General features: G+C 40.1%; 1 protein-coding gene across 2 annotated transcripts in view; it reads right to left on the bottom strand.

The window, feature by feature from the left end:
• The window catches only part of AGBL1 (AGBL carboxypeptidase 1), a 4,192,795-nt gene that overhangs the window by 3,669,091 nt on the left and 503,091 nt on the right, over positions 1 to 20,613 (bottom strand). For both annotated transcript variants that reach the window (XM_078683166.1, XM_078683165.1), the window contains exons 3-5: positions 17,827 to 17,973; positions 17,072 to 17,203; positions 11,946 to 12,039 (exon numbers count right to left, since the gene is read on the bottom strand). In XM_078683166.1, the coding sequence (XP_078539292.1) occupies positions 11,946 to 12,039; positions 17,072 to 17,203; positions 17,827 to 17,973 (373 nt within the window). The remainder of the gene's footprint in view (positions 1 to 11,945; positions 12,040 to 17,071; positions 17,204 to 17,826; positions 17,974 to 20,613) is intronic.

Below are 20,613 nucleotides of genomic sequence, written 5' to 3'. Positions count from 1 at the left end.
AAGACTGCCACCGAGGGTCGGAGGGGCAGACGAAGAATAGCACCTCGGATTTATCCGAGTTGCCCTTGAGGCTATTGAGCTGGAACCATTCGAAAACAGCCCAGAGGCAACCTCTGATACTCTCCCCATTGAAATCTGAACCATTCTCACAAGAGAAGAGGAGCTGGGTGTCATCAGCGTACGAGACGATCTGGGCACCATAACACTCCACCAGTGCCGCCAAGGGGGTCATATAGATGTTAAAGAGAGTAGGGCTCAAAATAGAGCCCTGCGGAACTCCTACCTCCAAAGGCGGCACCACGGCGGAGAATGGTGGGGCCCAGACTGTTTGACGGCGGTCCGCTAGGAAGGACGCAAACCAACTGAACACCGCCCCCCGCAGACCAATCTGGCGGAGTCTAGAAAGGAGACCGCTGTGGGGAACGGTGTCGAAGGCCGCCGAGAGATCAAGCATCATCAACATTGCCTTACCCCCTGAATCCAAGACCTCCTTAATTGCCTCCGTTACTTCTAGCAGCGCTGTCTCCGTGCTCATGTTAGTACGGAAGCCAGACCGGGTGCAGTGCAGGATGTTATTGGTCTCAAGGAAATTGGATAGGGAATTATGGACATGCTTCTCCACGACTTTGGCAAATGCAGGAAGGAGGGAAATGGGCTTATAATTGACGTGAACCAAAGGATGCAAATTAGGAGCTGGAATATTTATTTTTCAGTTAGTCGAGCATTTATATTGATTTGAAAGATGTGCACCAATGCATAGAATATCAAAATGTATTTCTGAGGGGAGAAGTACATTTAATAAGATTATATCAATAAATCTCAACCAGCAAGAGACTTCAATAAAAGTAAATGCCTTGAAAGGCATGGTATAAAAAGGGCTAGGTGTGAATAATCTCTTCTGAAATGAGTCCATCAATATACTTTCTGGAGGGGTAATACATCAATTATTTATTGGTAACCTTCATGTGCGCTGTTTACCTTCCTCATCCCAGAAATTTCATAATTTGAGGTGAGTCTACCCCCATGCCACTAAGAACCATGTGACCTAGTCCACTATCAGGTAACTAAAACGTACATATTCTTCCCTTACACCTGTACCTGTTTCCTATGTCCCTCCACCAGAAAGGATACCATCACCTTATCCTGTTATTACCAATCATTAAGAATTAAGGTTAGAGAAATGAAGATTATCAATATGTAATTGGCACATTTCTGAGAGTAAATTTACTACAAAGTTTAGACTTACATGTCTCCACCCCCTGAAATTGCATTTAATTTATACAAGGATCATAGTGGTCCAATAAATACTGAAAATGCCTCTTTGTGTATTCCTTGTGTATCTCTCTAAGCGAGCATGAGTGACTGAGCAAAAAGGTTCTAGATCTGATACCACAATTCCTTGGAGAGTCAGGATTGTCATGTTCTGAGGTTTCGCAAACCATGTGTTACCTTGCCAGGTTTGGGGACAATTATGGTGGAACTGTGAGCTACCAGGTCTCTAGGCCAACATATCCTGCGGGGGTACATGGAATAAGCCTGTCACCATCCCAATGGTTATGTTGTACATCAATCGAACAGTTCCTACTGTAAAGTGGAAACCATATGACATAGTGCGCAAGAACTGGTAGATTGGGTTCTTATTTAATGGAGTGCCTGAGTAGTAGTCTTGTGCATACCCAGATACCCCACCACACCTCCAAACCAGAGACATCTGTGGTGGTAGGGGCTATCCTCCTCAGCTGAGTAGGTAACCCCTATGTATTGGCTGTATATCTTAAAAAACTGGAAAAAACAGTTTGGCAGTTTATTTGGAACAAAAAAGCTTTGAGGGGAAAATTTCCTGTGCTTCAACTTGATATTATTCAGGGCAGGCACTTACACAGGTTTGCACGTACTGTGAAACTGCCTTTTTAGATTTAACAGGGCACATAATTGACTACAAGGGGTCTGTCGATAATTTCTTTCTTGACAAGATGATTCAGGAAGCCAGGTCTCAGATCCCGGTCTTTATAAAAACAGCTACATTTCCAAAGAAAACAAGATACAAGACATTGCAGGAATATCGTACCAGACTCCATGCACTTTATTCCATGAAAAATCATTCCATGGGGTTTGAGTACTTGCAGCTTGCAGAATGTAAAATCCTGGGCCTCCAAATTCAGAACAGCCATTTACAATTTTGGGAAGCCAAAGGTTTTAAACAGCTGGGTCATTTTGTAGTCAGTGGGAGATGTATTAATTGGCAAGAGGTCCAAGCTATTGATCGGCTAAAGCTTGAACTTTTTAAAGAAGTATTCCTTTTGTGTTACCCTCTCTGAAATGATTTCAAAATATGCCTGACACAGAAGACCAAGAAGCAGTTAACATTGCAAGTTTGTGTAGTACTTTAGGCACCTCAAAATGCAGTTTGTGAATCAGAGAATTTAATCAGGAATATTTGCTGATAAAACCTTTTCTGAAATTCCAAGGACTTCTTTTTGATAACATTTAATCTACAGCAAGAAGTTAGTGAAGAAATAGTCACACAGGTGGCAGCACAGCAAATATCCTGAATCAAGACACCCTAAATCACAGATATTCCAGAAGTTGAACAACCTTGAATTCCAGCGACTAAGGGAAGAAGGCAATGCCTTTCATCCCATTTGAGTAGATAAAGAGATACAAATTAGATAAGTAGCAGACTCGGAAGGGGAAATCCAAATGGTCCAACTAACATCAAGCAGATGCGAAAGCATTTTCCCTTTTGAAGAAGGATTTAGAAAGGAGTAAGAAAGGGTTATGTCTGGATCCTCTTGAAATGTAATGACCAACTTTGGGCAAAGACTTTGACCCAGACATAATACTGATAGGTCTGGAAATTCTCTCAAAAAAGAGGCTTTGCTGGAAAACGATCCCTGTCTCTCAGAGGCCTGTCAGACTTGAATGCCACTGAAAAGAATACCTTGGGTAGCCAAAACCTAAATGTCAAATCCACTTAAGGCTCAAAGGGATCCCTCAGTTAAGCTTGGACCACTACTGACAAATCACAGGAAGGAGTAACAGTAACAGCAACAGGACACCACATTGCACACCCCCTGTAAAAGACAGCTACCTAACCCCTCCACAGAGGAAAGATCACCCCAAGGGCTTAAAACAACCTTAATACCAGCTAACTTAACATGAAGAGTTTATACTGCTATACTCCGATCAACCACATGTTGCAGAAACTAAGAACACACTGGGGTTCACAGGAAGAGGAGCCCAAAGGTTGTTCTTGTGCGGAATATATATGTAGGAATTGTTTTAGATTTTTAAAAAAAAAGTCGTGACATAAATGTTGTTGCAGATAACAAGTGGGGTAGATTCCTAGATTCTGGGTGCACATCCTGAAAAAGATTGGGTCATATTAAATATTTTTTATCATCAGGGTATAAAGAAGCATAATACCAAAGCTGTGGGGTTGGTGGGAGCACCCTTCGGTTAACAATCTCTTGGACAAAAAGCAGGAGTGATGCAAATGTAGACGTTTCAGCACAAAGCATGCAAGTTTATAGGTAAATCTGTCCTCAAGAGACACCCAAGACAAACAGTGAATAATCATGAGTTGGTGACTAGAATTTCTTCCAAGGTTCTTGAAAAGCTTTTGGAAGTTAAAACAATTTTGTCAGGAATAAATCCAAAAAACATTGAGATAATGATTGGTGTATAAGCTAATATATTGGTGGAGTCTGGCCAATTTTGTATGGGGTTTAGGAGTAATAAGGTAAAATGAGCAGGAACTTTTTTATTGTGGTTAAAATTAAGATGGTATACAGTCATCCAAGAATGTGAGGTGTAGTGAGGCAGGGCCAATACGTAGATTTCAGCAGATGAAAGTTTCTGATAGAACTGAATGCCATCTGCAATTCGAAAATAAGAAATTATGGCTTCTTTAATGGTGTCCCCCCAGACATTCAAGGTGAAGAGTAAATAGTGTGGGGTCAAGAACAAATCCATAAGAAACTCCTTGTAGGTCTAACACTTTACTTGTGATAAAATGGTCTGTGTTCATCCGTTGAGAGTTTTTAGCAAGATTGGGTTTATAAAAGTCAAGTAGCATCAAAACCCATATGCACATTCAGAGTTTAAATTTGAATATTGTGGGTGACAGTATCAGATGCTGCAGGAAGATCGATTCATACTAGTACGCAGAAGTTACCATTATCCAAGATAAGAAAGGTATCATTGATTATTTACAGAATAGTTCAGTTTTATAACCCACTCTGAAACCAGACTAAAAGTATTCAAGCACATTATTATCATCGCCAAGCTAAGTTGGATATTGACATGATTTTCAAGAACTTTAGCAAGGAACAGTAACAAAAATTTCTATGCTCTTTAAGCAGTAGAGGGAAAATGTATTCAGTCAGTCGTAACCCTTCCATTTGTACTTGGTTCTTTTCATCACTACAATTTCACCTGGTAATTGACAACATTATTAATAGTGCCATTAAAGTTGTTAACAGCATAATTAGCATGCTGGTCTCGAGTAGCAGAGGAACTGAATACAAGTCAATTAGCAAGGTCATTTATAATAATATTAGTCATAACCCTAACCCAGATTTACATTCACAAGCAATCATTCTAAGAAATAATGAGATCTAGGATAGACCCTATTATGTGGTAGTTTTGAGAAGTACACAACCTTTACAACGCAGTCATTACATCGCACTACCTTTACATAGCAGTCATTACATCGCAACATCCTTTACATCGCATGTCATTACAATGCAGCCATTACATTGCATGTCACTACAACGCATGTCATTACAGTGCAAGTCATTACAACGCATACCATTACAACGCATAGTACTCTTACACTATCCAACACTTACCCTACTGTTGCACTCACTGGAGTTAGAACAGTAATTATTACTCCTATATTAGTAAAGGTATACTGCGATATAATGGAATGCGTTGTAAAGGTAGTTTCTGAAAATGCAATGTAATCGCATGCTATGTAAAATAATGCGTTGTAAAGGATGTTGCGATGTAAAAACTGCATTGTAAAGGCATGCATTGTAAATGTATGTGTTGTAACGTCATACATTCGGTTTGAGACAGTAATAAATCAAGCCTTTGAACAGTAAGATTAGGTAGGTTTGAGACAATGTTAAATCAAGCCATTGAACAGTAAGAAGGAAGAGAATGAGAGAATAAGAAATCACTTGAGTACCCCATCGAAGTCCCCACCAAGTTGACATTATTTTATTGGTAGAGATTACATGTGGGGTGATATAGTCCATGCAGATTTCAACATGTTGTTTTCTATTGGTGGATAATAAATGAGCTTCCTTTGGTTAGCAGATTTGAGTTCTATAGTAAGGCATTGAAAGCTTGGGTAGCAACAGGCAATTAGTAGACTTTTTTAGAAATTACTGCCAAGTGAGGTTTTTACAATTATTATAGCCATACCTCTTGATGGACACAAGGAGCTCTGAACACAGGAAGAAACGTTTGGCCATACTGTTTAGGCAGAGAAGGGCACAGTGGGATAGTTTAAACTAAAACACACAGGAAGTGCTGCAAAAGTGGGTAGTTTTATGCCTGGGAACTTTTACCGAATAGAATACAGAGAGGCCTGGAGTTTCTTCCAGCTAGCAGCTTTCACTGTGAATAAATGTGGCCTTCCCAGTACCTTTTTCAGAGCACTACTGGACCTGTGGACGACAGAAGAAGGACTGCACCTGCTGCTGGTAGCTTTTTTTGCAGTGAGTCCTGACCCCCAAGTGCTGTTCTTGAGGCCCTGGAACCCTTTACTGACACTCCTCCTGCCTACCATAAAAGCTGGATACTTTTTCAAGTATTTTTTTCCTGGAGAACTGACAGAAGACTGTGACAAATCTGCCAATTCAATCTGAGGACGTTACATTGCCAATAGGCCAAGGTTTCAGGCTGCGCCTACTATAAACATTTCCGCAGCAGCAAATCCTTTTCAGTGAGATCTTAAAAAGATGGCATGTGGCCTCATAGAGCCCTGTTTGGCTACAGCTAGCAGTCTTGCCCTGCTGGAGGACTCTGAGCTCAAAATAAGTAACTAAGACTGAAGATAGAAATCTTCACCAGGCAAAAGCACCAAATGTAACTGGCTGGCAAAGTCCCTTACTTTTTTGCAAATTTTTAATTTCTCCCACTTCGAGCTTTCAAGCCAGAAGTCAATGGCTTAACCAAGACTTTGAATATAACCAGGTTCACCTGCCTTCCCCTCACCGGAGCAGCGTTGAGGGGAAGGCAGGCGAATAAACCATGCAGTAACCATTGCTTTACTTGGCAGTGAGGGAGGATCCCCCCAATACCACGCATAGGCTCATGAGGTTATCAGACTTTGAAAAATAAGTTCTCTACAACGCCAATTGGGCGCAACTGAACTTACCTATACATAAACACTGTTAGGTACATTACACATTTATTTTTGTATGTAACACTTTAACATTTCATGTGAGTAAGGTGAGGATAACGTGCATATCCTCGTCCTGAAGAAGGAGTCCCTGCGCTCCGAAACATGTTGACACTTTGAAGTGGTTGATATACCCTAGTACGTTTATTATCAACCTCACTCTGCACCTTTTTAATAATACCAGCCGAGGACATAATAAATAATTGTTTTCCTACGTGCCAGGTATTTTTTAACTCACTTTTTTCACCTCACCTCACTCACATTCTCTCCCTAAAACACACACCCTCACATAGTTCACTACTAAGTGCTCCTACGTAGCCGTCAGTCGTAGCACGCCGCATCCCGTAGAGGGATGCGAAGGCCCCAATGTTGAAGCATGACACCAAGGGGCCTGTTGGTGTGTGAGGGGCATTTAAACAACACTGTGTGTTCCCCATCACTTTAGGGACCACTGCCACCTTCTGAGTGGATTCTACTTTGTTTAATCATATTAACCAAGACTTTGTCTGATGATTATTCAGCCCTGTGGTACCCATTTTGACCACAGTCTGCTGCCTTGCCCCGCTGAGGATTTGTGACTCCCATTTCAGAGACTGAGCCAGAAGGTAAAAAATTCTGACTGGGACAAACCTGATCTCTTCGTTGGGCCAGTGCACCATTGTGGTCAGCCTTAAACGTTACCTATGTCTCGGTCCAGTACGACCAATTGGTCCTCTGCACTGTTGTTTCAAAAAAATATAAAAATTCATATCTTCATCTCCATTAATTCAATTTTTGTCATTTTGGTGTCATTTTGCACTGTAAAATATTGTAGATTTTTATAACTTGGGGGTGTTTTTCATGGTTTTTGTTGTTTTTGTACTTCTAAATGCTTTTCACATTTTTTTAAGTTAAACCTGTCTTTTCGCTATCGAGGCCATCTCAAAACATGTCAGGTAAAATGCAAGAGAACATTGTTCTGATGCCTGAGCAAAGGTGCTTAAAGTACAGTGTAGCAAGATTAGGGATTTGTGAAGGCACAGCAGTCCTCCTTCCTGGCAGAGTATCCATACGTCTAGAAGTGTGCTGAAGTGGTGGCGTCTGAGGTCCTTCTTTTATATACAGTTGTGCCTTTGAAGCGGGTAGGAGCTTCAAGAGGCATGCCTTTGAAATGCACAAATGTCCTGCCATTCTGGCCCTACTCCAGACTCACTACAAGAAGGGATGCAGCCCTTTGTGTGGAGACAGGAAACAGGCCTATTCAAGTGTAAGTGGGGCTGTGGTCAGCTCCTCCCTCCTATCCTGCCGGCGATGGCCCATCCAGAAACACCTAAGCTCCCATTGTGAATGGCTGTCTAGAAGGAATGCACAAAGCCCAACTGTCACTTACACCCAGTCATGTGGCTCAGATACAGGCTGCAGGGACCAAGCTAAGGCAAGAAAATGCCACCTTTCTAAAAGTGGTATTTTCAGAATTGAAATTTAATATCCGACTTCACCATAAGTTTAGATTTTAAATTGTGATTCCCGAGACACCAAACATGAACTGGTTATCTCTTCTCATTTAGAAAGTACACTTAGAAAATTTAATAAGACAACTTCCATATTATCCTACGGGAGAGATTGGCCTTGCAGTAGTGAAAAACAAATTTAACGAGTTTTTCACTACCAGGACTCGTAAGACTTAAAAATGCATGTCCATCTTTTTAAATACATTGCACCCTGCTCTTAGGGCTGTCCAGGGCGTACCCTAGAGGTGACCTATATGTATTGAAAAGGAAGGTTTGGGCCTGGCAAAAGGTTTATTCTACCAGGTCGAAACTGCAGTTTAAACTGCGCACACACAAACATTGCAATGGCAGGACTGAGATATATTGCTGCAGGCCTACTGTTAGCATTACATTTACAGGCCCTCTGCTCATGTAGTGTACTCTATTAGGGACGTATAAGTAAATTTAATATGACCATTGGGTTTAAGCCACTGTTACCATGTTTTAGGGAAAGAGCACAAACACTTTAGCACTGCTTAACAGTAGTAAAGTTTGCAGAGTCCTACTGCCAGAAAAAAACGAAGTCAGTAAAACTGAAGGTCTGAAGGCAAAATGTTAGGGGAAACCTATTGGGTTTGCTAAAGTAGACCCACTTTCTTTGCCAATGCTCTTTGGCAATACTGTACATCATTACAAAATGAAAAATAAATGCGTTTTTGCTGATGCTGTACAGCATCTGCAAAAAGCAGCACTATGATGCATACACGCATGTGCCTCATCATGTATGTGTCTTTCCATCTCATCTCAAAAGCAGTCCAGCATGATGATGCTTAAACGTGCAAGCATCACCATGCATTTGTGCATAAGGCATGATATGGCTACTATATGTTTGTTATGCGCTAGGAATAAAAGAATAAGTTAAACTGTGTGCACATTCAAAAAGAAGAGGTCTACAACAAATTACAGCTAATGGCCCTACAAAGAAAAAGAAAAGTACGTTAAAAACATATGAGAGGGAGTTGCTGGGGAGTAACTGTGGAGTGCACAAGGGGTGAGAGACTAAGTAAATGAACAAATCAGAAACAGTAATATAGAAGACACTGGGGGGGGAGCAATAAAGGCAAGGTGGTTGGGGTCTCTTACATTAAAGAAAATGACAAAAATCTGAGAAGAATTGGGAGGAGAAGAGAAGCAATAGATTAACTTAGCCCAGGGAGGGCAACAAGGAGAGAAGTAAATGGGAAGGAAGCCAGAAAACATATGAACTGCAACGAGCCAAAAAAAGTAGTTCCTGGAATGTGAGAAGCAGCAGTGACTGCCACTAGATGGCAACAGGTCGCTGGCTCACCTCGATTTTCCAGTTATGTGAATGGTAATTGCCAAGAGCAATTGTCATTCACGTAAGCTTTTTATTTTTTCATTTTAATTTAATAAGGGCTTTAAGCCAGTGCCGTGTACTGCCTCAGTGCATGGCTCCCTCTCCCACCTACTTTGATGAGAGTCAGACAGGCATGCACTTTCAAAAGTGGCACATGATCTAGCGTCACTTTCACAGGCTGAAAGCAACATCCTTTCCCAGCTTGTCACCTGTGATGTGTTGGTAAAGGGTGTTGCTTGCAGCCTGTAAAGGATTGCAGGTACGTGACTCGAGGTCACAGTCATGAGTCTCTGTGATCTCAAGCCACATTCAAGTGCCAGGTAAGTGGGATTGGCAGGCCTTCCATAATGCCTGCCAACCTGTTGTTAATTTTTACTCTTTTTGAAACAATAAAATAAAATCTCGGGCTGGCACAGCAGAGCACACATCCTGATCTTCTGCATATAATGTGCTCCTTTATATTCTTTTAACATGCAGGAGCGTTTCACTTTAGTAGATCAGTTTATATCACTGTATTAAAAGGCACTTATTAACAGTTTAAACAATGCCTCTCATTATAATGGTATAAACAGATTTCTTAAAGTGAAACACTCCTGCATGTTACAAGCATACAAGACAGCCCTTCTAAATATGTCAGCTGAGGACGCACACATCCAGAATTTACATATTTAAAAGTGCTCCAGTCTCTTGTATGCTTTTAGCATGTAGGAGCGTATCAATTTAGTAGATCAGTTTATGTCACCATATTGAGAGGCATTTCTTACCAGTTTTGATAAATGTCTCTCAATATAGTGATATATACTGAAGTGCTTACGTGCCGAAGTGAAACGCTCCAGCGTGATAAAAGCATAAAAAGAGATGCCCTACCACATTTAAATTCCATCAGCCACCACTGGTGAGCAGTAGTAGGATGTAAGTCATCCAAATAAAAGGATGGTAAATTATCAATGCTCCAGAGGAGAGACACAAACATAGGAAGAGGAAGGAAAGCTATTGAATGAGAAGAAAGCAAATGAGGTTGACATGAAAACAAACGATTAGGGAGCAATAAGCTCACCAAAAATACACTATAAGAATCAGTATTGTCCACAATAGGTCTTCGCAACAGGCAGCTATAAGATGTTTGTAGTTGAGACCTAAATACAAGAGAAGGTGAGTAGCTCTTTTCCTTTTATTGTCTGTTTTAGTGGACATGGCATGGGTACAGGTGTGAAAGAACGATGTGTATTTTATGCTTAACTAAGGATTTAAAAGGTCATGTGGAGCCTCATGAAGATGGACACACCTCAAATTTAGTAATGACTGTGAAGAGTTAGAGTTGAGGAGGTAATGGTTTGATATATTTGCGTTGAATAGAGGCACATCTGAGAATCACGTAGCCTAATTCTAAGTGCATGATATTGTGAAGTCATCAGGTCTTGTCCAGCAGTGACTAATACCTTATGGAGGTGATGCTGCGAGTAGGGAGAGGAAACTCATTTTTAAAAAAGGGCTTATTTTAACGGCCTGCCAGCGCCTCTCCTCTGTCCTCTTCATCTTGCTGTACCGGTGGGAAGCCGGAAGCCGGAAGCCAATCGGAACGCTGCAATGCAGCATTGTGATTGGTCTGAGTGTCGGGGATCGGCGCTCAGACTGGAACAGGGAGCCTATGCATTTTCCTCACCAGGCTGTGTAATGCAGCCTGGTAGGAAAATGCACAGGCTCTCTGCATGAATGTTTGGTCAGCCCAAGAGCGCCAGCCAAACAGTTCATGGTCACTTAGGAGTGCACATCACTCCTCCCCTGCCAGCACCTCGCGCACTTCTGACTGCATTAGGGAAAATGCAATTATAATAAAGATACGTTATTATCATTAAATTTTTCCTTTTCAGCAGTGGGGTGACGCTCCTCCGCCTTAGCCGAGGAGCCGCTACTGGTCTTGTATGTTAAGTTGTATCAAGGTGGTGGTGAATGTAACTCTCCAAAGACTTAGCCAATGTCTGAGCAGTGAAGAGAGCAGCAGTTTAAATTGAAACAAGTTCTGGTTTGCAACCGTTCCATGGAATTGAAATCCTGTAACTTTTTTAAAATAATATTAAGAAAAAGAATTTATAATCTAGAGCTTTAGACCAAATTTCTTAACACTGTAAATACCATTACTATTGCCCATTTTAAGGGGTGCCAACCTGTGAAAGACAGATGAAAGGCTGAGTCTGCATGCCGACATTCAGACTCATGGCCTAAAGATCATCACACGTCACCATCTTCTAAACTCTGAAATAGTTGGATGTTTTCTCTCAAGGAGATGTTCACTGCTTCCTACATTCTGTGAAAGTGTTTAACCAGTTTTGGTGGATTGTTTGTATCACATAGATTCTATATATAAAATGTCAATTTAGACTATATTTCCTAAAGTTTGAGTATGAGGACTTTTATTTCCGATTGATTGAACAATATTAAAGTGGCAGCCCAGGTTGATGCTGAACTAGGTTCAGGAGTTGATTCCGCCGGAATGACAGATGCTTAATTTAAAGTTTATCTAACAAAACACCTCTACTGGACCCTAAAGGTCTTCAAACGAAAAAACAACTTGAACTCATAGTGTATCAATGCATATAGCTCAAAAGTACTTTAATTATATATATAGGAGAACTGCATTCTGGTGTAGTGTATAAAGCGCTGTTAATTAAAATTGCAAGCCTACTTGACTGTCTGGCTGTGCCTCCTGTTGAACGGAGTGATGACTTTGAAAAGCAGTTCCAGAGCTCCATTAAGTCCAAGGGTGACTCCTGTGGCGACTGGATAAATAAAAGGAGAATAAAAAATTCTCGTAAGCCAACATGCGATTTAAAAAAAAAATAGCGAAATTCACGTCTTCAGCGCACATCATCAAGGCAACAAATGCCGCTATTCGCGAAGAAAGGGACCTGCATTTTTCTCCAAAATTACAGACGACCTCTGTGACACTACAGGTATTACACTTTTAAGTCACACAAACACCAACTTCTGCACCAAACAATCTTGAATATCTACCAACAAAGAAGGAAGCCAGGCATTCAAGATCTACAGAGTTCCAAGGGGCATACAATGAAACCTTAATCTGTAGTTATGCTGGCACTACTATGGGAACAGCTGTGACCATCAGGCAATTGGTTTGTACAACAAAAACACAAGCAGGAGAGCAAGTTTAGAATTCAGGGTTAAGGCACCACTTCATTCTAAATATTATGTGGAATACAAAATAGCTCCTTCCTAAACCCCTACTCAAGTATTATGTTACAGCCCAGGCTTGAGCTCACCACAATGTCAAACAAAACCTGTGACTGGGGAGGAGAATACAAGGACGAGGGAGATATTGCATAATTAGCGACAATTCCATGGCTGAGTCTCACTTCAGATTAAAGTAACTTTTTGACATAACTAATTTAGCTATGTAATACAAGTCATCCTAGCGAAGCCACCATATATTACAACTGTACTGAGTCTCAGATCACAAATTGCGAGTCGCAATTAAGGAATTGCTTACCATTCATACCTATGAGCCTATATGCCCATAGGAATGAATGGGAATTGAATGCGCAAATTTTGAGTAACCAATATGTACTCGCAAATTGCGCATGCAATTTCAAGGGTGCAAGGGTGCCAGAAGGACACCTTGGAAATTTCAATGTATCCACATGTTGCGCACACACATGCCCCAAGGTCATGTGTGTGTGTGTAACATGGGTCTATGAAAAATGCACTTCAGAAATCGCAAATTACCATCAATTTGAGATTGACGGTAATTTGTGATTCCTATTTGCAAAATCACACATTTTTACTGGTTAATGCATTGCATTTAAGGAATCGCAATTTGCGATTCCTTAAATGCAATTGTAATTTAAGTAATCGCAAATTTTGAGATTCCTTAAATTGCAATTTTTACATTTGGGCTGATGCATCCCAAATGCAAAAATACCTGTCGCAAAGGGGCAGATTCTGCAAATCTGCTAGTTTACGACCAGTTTTGTCTTTGATGCATGTGGCCCCTAGTCCCTTAAGTCACAATGAGGAGACAATGGAAATAACAGAAAGAGTCTATAATTGTCAAGGCAGTAGGCTAGAAACATAGAAAAAGTATCAACTTGGCAGGTGACCCTCTCTAAAAACTGGGACATGAGCTTAATATCCTAAAATCTTGCGGGGCAGTTGGAGAAAAACCAGGACTGTCCAGGCAAATCCGGGACGCCTGGTCACACTAATGCTTATGCAAAATTTTGGACAATGTTTATGATGTTTCACTTCATTACACGAAAGCAAATTATGCAAAGTTCACACCCTTCTAGGCCATATATTTCATACGATGTACTCCCTTTTGTGTCTAAAGGGTTCCAGAAATTCCTAGAAATGAGACCGTGATTACTTCACAGAGTCCAAATACTATCTTATGCTGGCATGGTCCACTAGTGGTCTGTCGTAGCCATTGATCCTAGTCTAGTAAAAAGCTTGGGGTCTAGAAACACCTAGAATGTAAAATAAATTTCACTACCATGTGCTTTAATTGACCCTCCCAATGAATCTTCATTAGAGGGACTCAATCCTAAAAACTGCTGGATACTACGGCGCTTTTTTATCTGAATTTCACATATTTCATCCTTTGAACTTTTATTGGTATCTACCTACCTATTTTTACTGCTTCCATATCCACCTCTGACTGGATCTGCATTTATTTTGTTATCTCTTGACTATATGGAATTGTGCCTTATTGTTCCCTCTGATAATGCATGATTTTTGTGAATTAAATCCTGCTTGCTCAGATCTGCTCTTATTTGTGTTATTAACAAAACTAATGACTAATGGTGTGAAGATAATTAACACGGGTGACTTTAAATAAGTTTACTTAAAAAAGGGCAAGACAAAGTACAACACCTGCAGTAATAAAAGTAGCATTAGACATGCAAAAGCATGAATAAATAAAGTATTTTTATATTCTTTATGTGGATTAAAACATTATGAGGGAGAGATTTGACATAAAATGATGCATTTTAAAAAAGCTTGCATGTAGAATTATGAAATAATAATTACAAAAACGCCTATGGGAAATGTATTTTTAAATGATTATTTTTCCTATTTTCATAATATAAGAGAGACATAATAATTACTAATGATCTTAGTTAGATTATGCTTATTGGTTTAATCGGGATAATGAATCTTTGGCAAAATGATTTCCTTGTGTGTTTTCTTTATATTTGATTTATCATGGAGTGTGTTTTATATCCTAGAAAAACTATTGGTTGCAGGTGATGGTTTTCCTATGAAGGTCTCCCTATCTTGCTGGAGTGATTTTCCTAAAATGTAGGCCTCGGAAGGAATGTATTTAGTCCTTTACTAGTTTTAGAATGTTTGTTTACCTGTGCAGAAAGTAATCTCTAGGAGTTTCCTTTCAGAATAAAATATTATCCTTCTGTAAAAGACCTTGTCGACAAATATTGCAAACCGATTTGCAGTGTGCATGAGGACGTGGATAATGTTGCGAGTTTCTTTCCCTGCTTCCGCGGAAGGATGACATCTTCTATATTAACATTGGACCATTTGAGAGAACTTTGATGAGTCAAATGCAGTGAAGATCACCTTTTTTTGAGAACCAATAAGATCGCAAAGACTCTGTGAATGATACTTTAAGGAGGTTGGACATTTAACATTGAGGGTATAATTACTAGTGCATGAAAGAGACTTTTTTAGAGAAGCTGCTTCTTTGAGAGGAGCGCCCTTGCTGCTGTTTCTCTGTGCTACTCTGGCTGACTGTTTTCTTGCTATACCTGACCAAGACTGTCCTGATTACCTTTGCACTTCATCGGCTGCTATTGTTGCCTTAAGCTATACCTTTTCGGCCAAAGGGTTAGGTTTTCAACTATTGCACATTGTGCTTAGTTTTCGTTGATCTAGGTTCATAGAAAATCAAAATAGCATATTGATATTTGCAATGAATTTTCTTTTTGTTTCTCTTTCTCCCCACTCATGCATGTCACTGATAATGTGATGAATTATTTCTAAACTGTATTTCTCTTACTTGTGATTTACATGTAACATTTCAAACAAATTAAGAAAGCTGCAATGTTTCTGATTGTGTTTGTGTATTAACCATATTCTGAAATATTAGATAAAAGTGACTTGATAGGTTATCAGAGTTTGTCTTTATTATTGAGATAATTGACAGAATTTGTAAATATTGTGACAGATGTTCTTAGTTAGGTGTTTCCTTTATTATAGGTCCTCATGAAGAGAATATCATCTGTGTTTTCATTATCGAGTCCCTACTACCTTGATTTAAAGGTCCATCAGAGGACCTGATAATTGTTACTGATTGTTGTGTTCTTATGGGCCTGAACGCATGATTATAAAGATCCAGTATAAAATTGGAGTTGGTGATAATATATATGATTGTAAAAATGATGCTGTTTCCGCTGCATCACCTGCATTCCCAGGTACCTCTTGAAGGTTAACCATTGACCATGGCCTTCCGTTTCTCTAAAGAGAGCCACCCTAAGAGTCTTTTGATAGCCACGACCGCTGAACAGCTGGATCACCATTTTATTGAAGGGCAGTTACAGAATACCAAAAATCATTCTTCACTTACTTGCATATACAGCCAACAACATCTCATTGGTATGAGACAATGGTTTTAATCAATCAGTTACTATAGATTCACTATTGTATGTGTCTATTCTGTTTATTTGTAAGTAGGTTTGTGGGCTGCCACTGCACTGCACAGATTTTTAAAATCAGTGCACCACATGTGTATGGAATGCATACTTTTGACCAGGCAATTTAGATCTTAAAGCCGGTTGATGGTGTTTAGAGTGAAATGAGAAATTTTCTGTGATGCTAATCAGTATGCTGGTGCATTCAATTTTCTAAAAATAAAATACAAATAACTAATAATTTTTTCCTTTCTTCCTAATGTTAGATTATAAAAAATGTTTAGCTCTTCCAGCTAAACTACAAAATTATCTGTTTGTGGATGCCAATAGATACATTATGGCTCTAAAATTGTATTACTTAGTATTTCAAAAGAATTAACATATTAATATTAGATGTCATTATTCCCTCATCTCACTCCTCCTCATACCCCAAGCAGGGCACTAACTACCAGAGAACTACCTGATAAAAATGCTCGGTGAAGATCATTAAATAACCTAAGGTCCCATATGTAAAATTGGAAATTTCTGAAGAAACCTATTGGATTGCATTTTGACTAGTGGTGGAAACAATGTTTCATGAAGTCATGGAATTTTGCAAAAAATTATGTGGAGTTATATGAGATTAAACAGCATGTTATCTTACAAGAATGTTTCATGTGAAGGCATACCTTTGTGTAAAATGTTGCTTGAGATACGGGCAGAAGAATGTGACATAAAGTTACATAAACTGAAATTTAGTGTAACATTAGATACAAAATGCAAATCCACTGCATCAATTGCACAGACCAATCATAGCATCTGATAGGAGTTTGGTAGATGGTTACTCTGTCACAAACGTGAAAGTCATCCCATCCACTTTATTACAAGGGCCATCGGTTAATGATGCATGCCCTTTGTGCTCAATAAAAGAGAACGCTTGCTAAAAAACACTAGGAAAAAAACCCAGCTCCCCACCCACTACACATTGGATGCATTGTCTGAGGACCCTGAGAAAAAAAAACCTCTATATTCTGCGTGGTGAACGATTACACACTGGACCTAACATTTTCCACTCATTTTAATCCGTTAAGTGGTCAATTATCATGCATAATAGGGATAGGCACCGCATAGCGATAAGTTACAGAGACATAAAGACTGAGGTGATACATACCAGTTGAAGCATATGTTTGCAACACCCACAGGCAGGGTGTAAGATACTGCATCCTAGAGAGATTGTTCCTTGCCAAGCGCAACATCATATCAGTGGCTTCCAGCTTCTGTGCTTTCTCTCCAAACCTGCCATCTGTACAACAATATTGAAAGTGACCAAACAGTTTCAGCTACTAGTGCATTATAAGCTACTCAATTAATTCACTGTATACTCATTTTTCCTCGAGACAAGCAGAAACTGAGTAGGAAACTTTAGACTTTTGTCTTGAGTGTTGAGTTTCAATTCCGACCAGGACTAACTAGCATCGTTAGTTTGGTTAGATGTACATTTTAATGTTACTATGTAATGAAGATTTTTATAGCGACTATTCACCCTTCAGGTACCCTAGAGTGAAATGTTAATTCATGCATGTGCTGCAGCGTTTTCTATGCCGTTGACATGATACTTTATCCGGTGGTCTCAAATACCTAGTGGCTGATGGCTTCGAGTATATTACTGACACAGAATGCGGTTCAAAAGTCTGTGTGTCACTAAGATTTGGTAACTCATTAGCTCAATGTAGGCATGGTTTGTCAGCATGGATGGAAATGCTGGGTATTGGGTGTCAGCACTTAGGGAATGGTGAATCATAATATTTGTAAAGCTGGCTAGAATTCCATATCTTAGACATGTGAAAGGTAATAAAAAGCAACAACATTTTACGATTGTCATATTATAGTTTGAAATTGAAATACATTTGCCAAAAGTTACTGTACCTCGTTGACCAACTATAGCTAGAAGTCGGAGCAGGGGTAGAAGGACGCTGTAGTCAAGATTGGGAGCCCGTCCAACATTTACTAGGGTCTGCAGCAAGGCCTCACTGCCTCCTTTGGAGATCATATAATGAATCCTTCGATCTGTACCTAAGATAAAGGAATAACCGTGAATTGTTAACAAGAGGACAGTCCTCAGAGCAGATATAAAAGACCTCAAAGAAGAGAAGGCGTACATGTCGCGGAACGAAATGAAACTTCATTTCTTTCTCCACCCAGCAGCTACACTAACATTCCATTGGCTCATGAATAGTTATTTGTCCTGTATTTTAACCTGTACTTTTTCTTTAAAATGAACCTATCGCATTGTGCATCTCATACAAATGTGTGACATTCTTCCCTAATCCGACTTACTTACTTTTTTTGAATGGACAATACTTTTAATGTTCAGTTAATTAAAATGAACAACTAAAACATATAATATAAGACAATTAATTTAAAACCACATTGAAAATGCTGTCGCCCTTGTGTGAAAGAGTAAACGAGGTGCAATACAAAGTCATTGTCATTTTATTACCATGGTCTTAGTGGCACACTGAGTTAAAATCCTTTGTACTTTAGCGAGAGCATTGCAAAAGTATGCTGATATGGACCGAGAGCAATCAAAAGTGTAAGTGATAGCAATTACATACAAGGACTTTAGGCTCACAAACAAAGAGTGCTTCATACTCTTGCTAGTTGTAGTGCTTGGCAGTTGCAGCCGGCACGGGTGGGGCGCGGGGGGGGTCGAGCGTGGAGGGGGTCACACGGTAGGGAGGAGGTAGCGCGGGGGTCGGAATTATAAAAAAAAAAAGTCAACTTACCTTCAAAGGCCCATTCCGGTCCCGGGTAGTCTCTGCTCCTCACAGGAAGCAGCCCAGGCAGCTTCCTCCCCTCCCCTAAGCCAATCACAATGCTGCTATGGCAGCACTGTGATTGGCTGGGACGCCGACCACAGAGGCGTCTATGGGGAGGCCATTTTCTCCATGTAGGCTGCATGTAGCCTACATGGAGAAAATGCAGAGTGCATAGGACTGGTTTGGTCAGCCACGGGCCCGAGCAAACATTCAGCACCCTGCCCTTGAGCAGGATTGCCCACCCGCCCGGCCACTCCCAACCAAAACGTTCTGCTTTCTTGCAGTGTGAGAAGCAGATTTATGTTTCTGCTTCTCACACTGCGAGAAAGTATTGGGGTGACGTTTCTCCGCCCACATGAAGGAGCCTCCCCTGGTGCTTGGTTTGAATGGCCATCAAGGACAGAATATAGGCCAAATAAATAGTCAATGACATCAATGTTCTTTCTCAGGGGCGCACAAAGATAAAGTGCTTGGTGCATTAGCCAGCTACAGGATTAGACTTAGGACAACAAGGAACAATTGGGGATTCAATGACCATAAGAATCATGATCTTATAGACATATAATGATAAAGTACACAATGCATTAACAAATGCTTTAAAGAATATGCCAATATTAAGGTGGATAAGGTGCAATTAGAAAAAAAAGTATATTCAAAGACCATTGTACTTATAATCTTAAAGACACACCACAGTAAAATGCTTGAAGCATTCGCCAGTACTCTACGGTGCGAGGCTTAATTGCACTAGGTGCACTCACGAGCATTGACAGTAGCTGTTGCGTCCATACACTTTAAAGGATTGGTAAATATAACTGCTTATTGCATTGTGAGGTTTTTGGTGAAATTGGATGAAAACAACAAGGTGCAATACAAAGTCAGTGACAATGTAAGTATATAACCATGATCTTAGAGGAAAACTAATTTAAAGTACTTTGTGCTGTAGCAAGAGCATTGCAAAAGTAGTCTGACATAGACAGAGTACAATCAAGGAGCATAGTAGATAGAATTAAGAAGGACTTAAAACCTTGTTGTTGTTGTCTCTAGTCTTATGTTTTCTTTTTCCACTGGTCCTATTTCCTGTTGTGTTATGTGTTAGTTGCTGACCTGTTGGTCTGAAAGCGCCGGGACACTCCTTCGGAGTAGCTGAGCGCTATATAAAACCCCCCCATAACATAACATAACATAACATAACAATTGCATACAAAAACATAAGGCTCACAAACAAAGTGCTTCATGCTCTGGCCTAGTTATATTGCTTGGTTGAAGTGGCCAAGGAGGACAAAGTTCAACGCAAATGGAATAGTCGATGACATCCACGATCTTAAAAGTGCCCAAGGATAAAGGCTTAGGGCCTCAATTATAAGCACTTTTGCGCTGCCGACCTTAATTTTCTTTACGTTTCGGATGGGGCAATGTGCCCCGGCATATTTACAAGGCCAATTAAAGCCACTTTATGTGGTTTTTCATGACCTTGTAAACAGATGCCCCTTTCACGCAGAACGCTGCGTGAAAGGGCATTCATGGGTGTTGCTTTGGGTGTTCCCAACCAACACCCATGGAATCTGAAGAATTCCCAGATTTAGGACAAATCGTAAACCTGGGAACGTGTCTGGAATATAATACCACCCCAGGGGTGGTGTAAGGGAGGCGTAACAAGAAAAAATGTTTTTTATTTCTCCTCGTTTTTTGCTTTTTCCATGTGTGCTGCATTTTGCAGCAAACATAGAAAGAGGAAATCACCAGAAATTATTCATTTTGTGCAGCAGGGTGTCCCTTCCTGCACTAAAACAATCAGCCCGCAAAGCATCTATCTAATGCAGGCACCAAATCAATCATCAATCAAAACAAGCTTGATTAGATTTCAAGTAGTAAAATCATAAAAGCATATAAAACA

The sequence above is a fragment of the Lissotriton helveticus genome, chromosome 3_1 (assembly GCF_964261635.1).
Source record: "Lissotriton helveticus chromosome 3_1, aLisHel1.1, whole genome shotgun sequence".
Taxonomy (NCBI): domain Eukaryota; kingdom Metazoa; phylum Chordata; class Amphibia; order Caudata; family Salamandridae; genus Lissotriton; species Lissotriton helveticus.
Note: the sequence above shows the minus strand (reverse complement) of the source record. Positions and strands in the feature narration are given on the sequence as shown.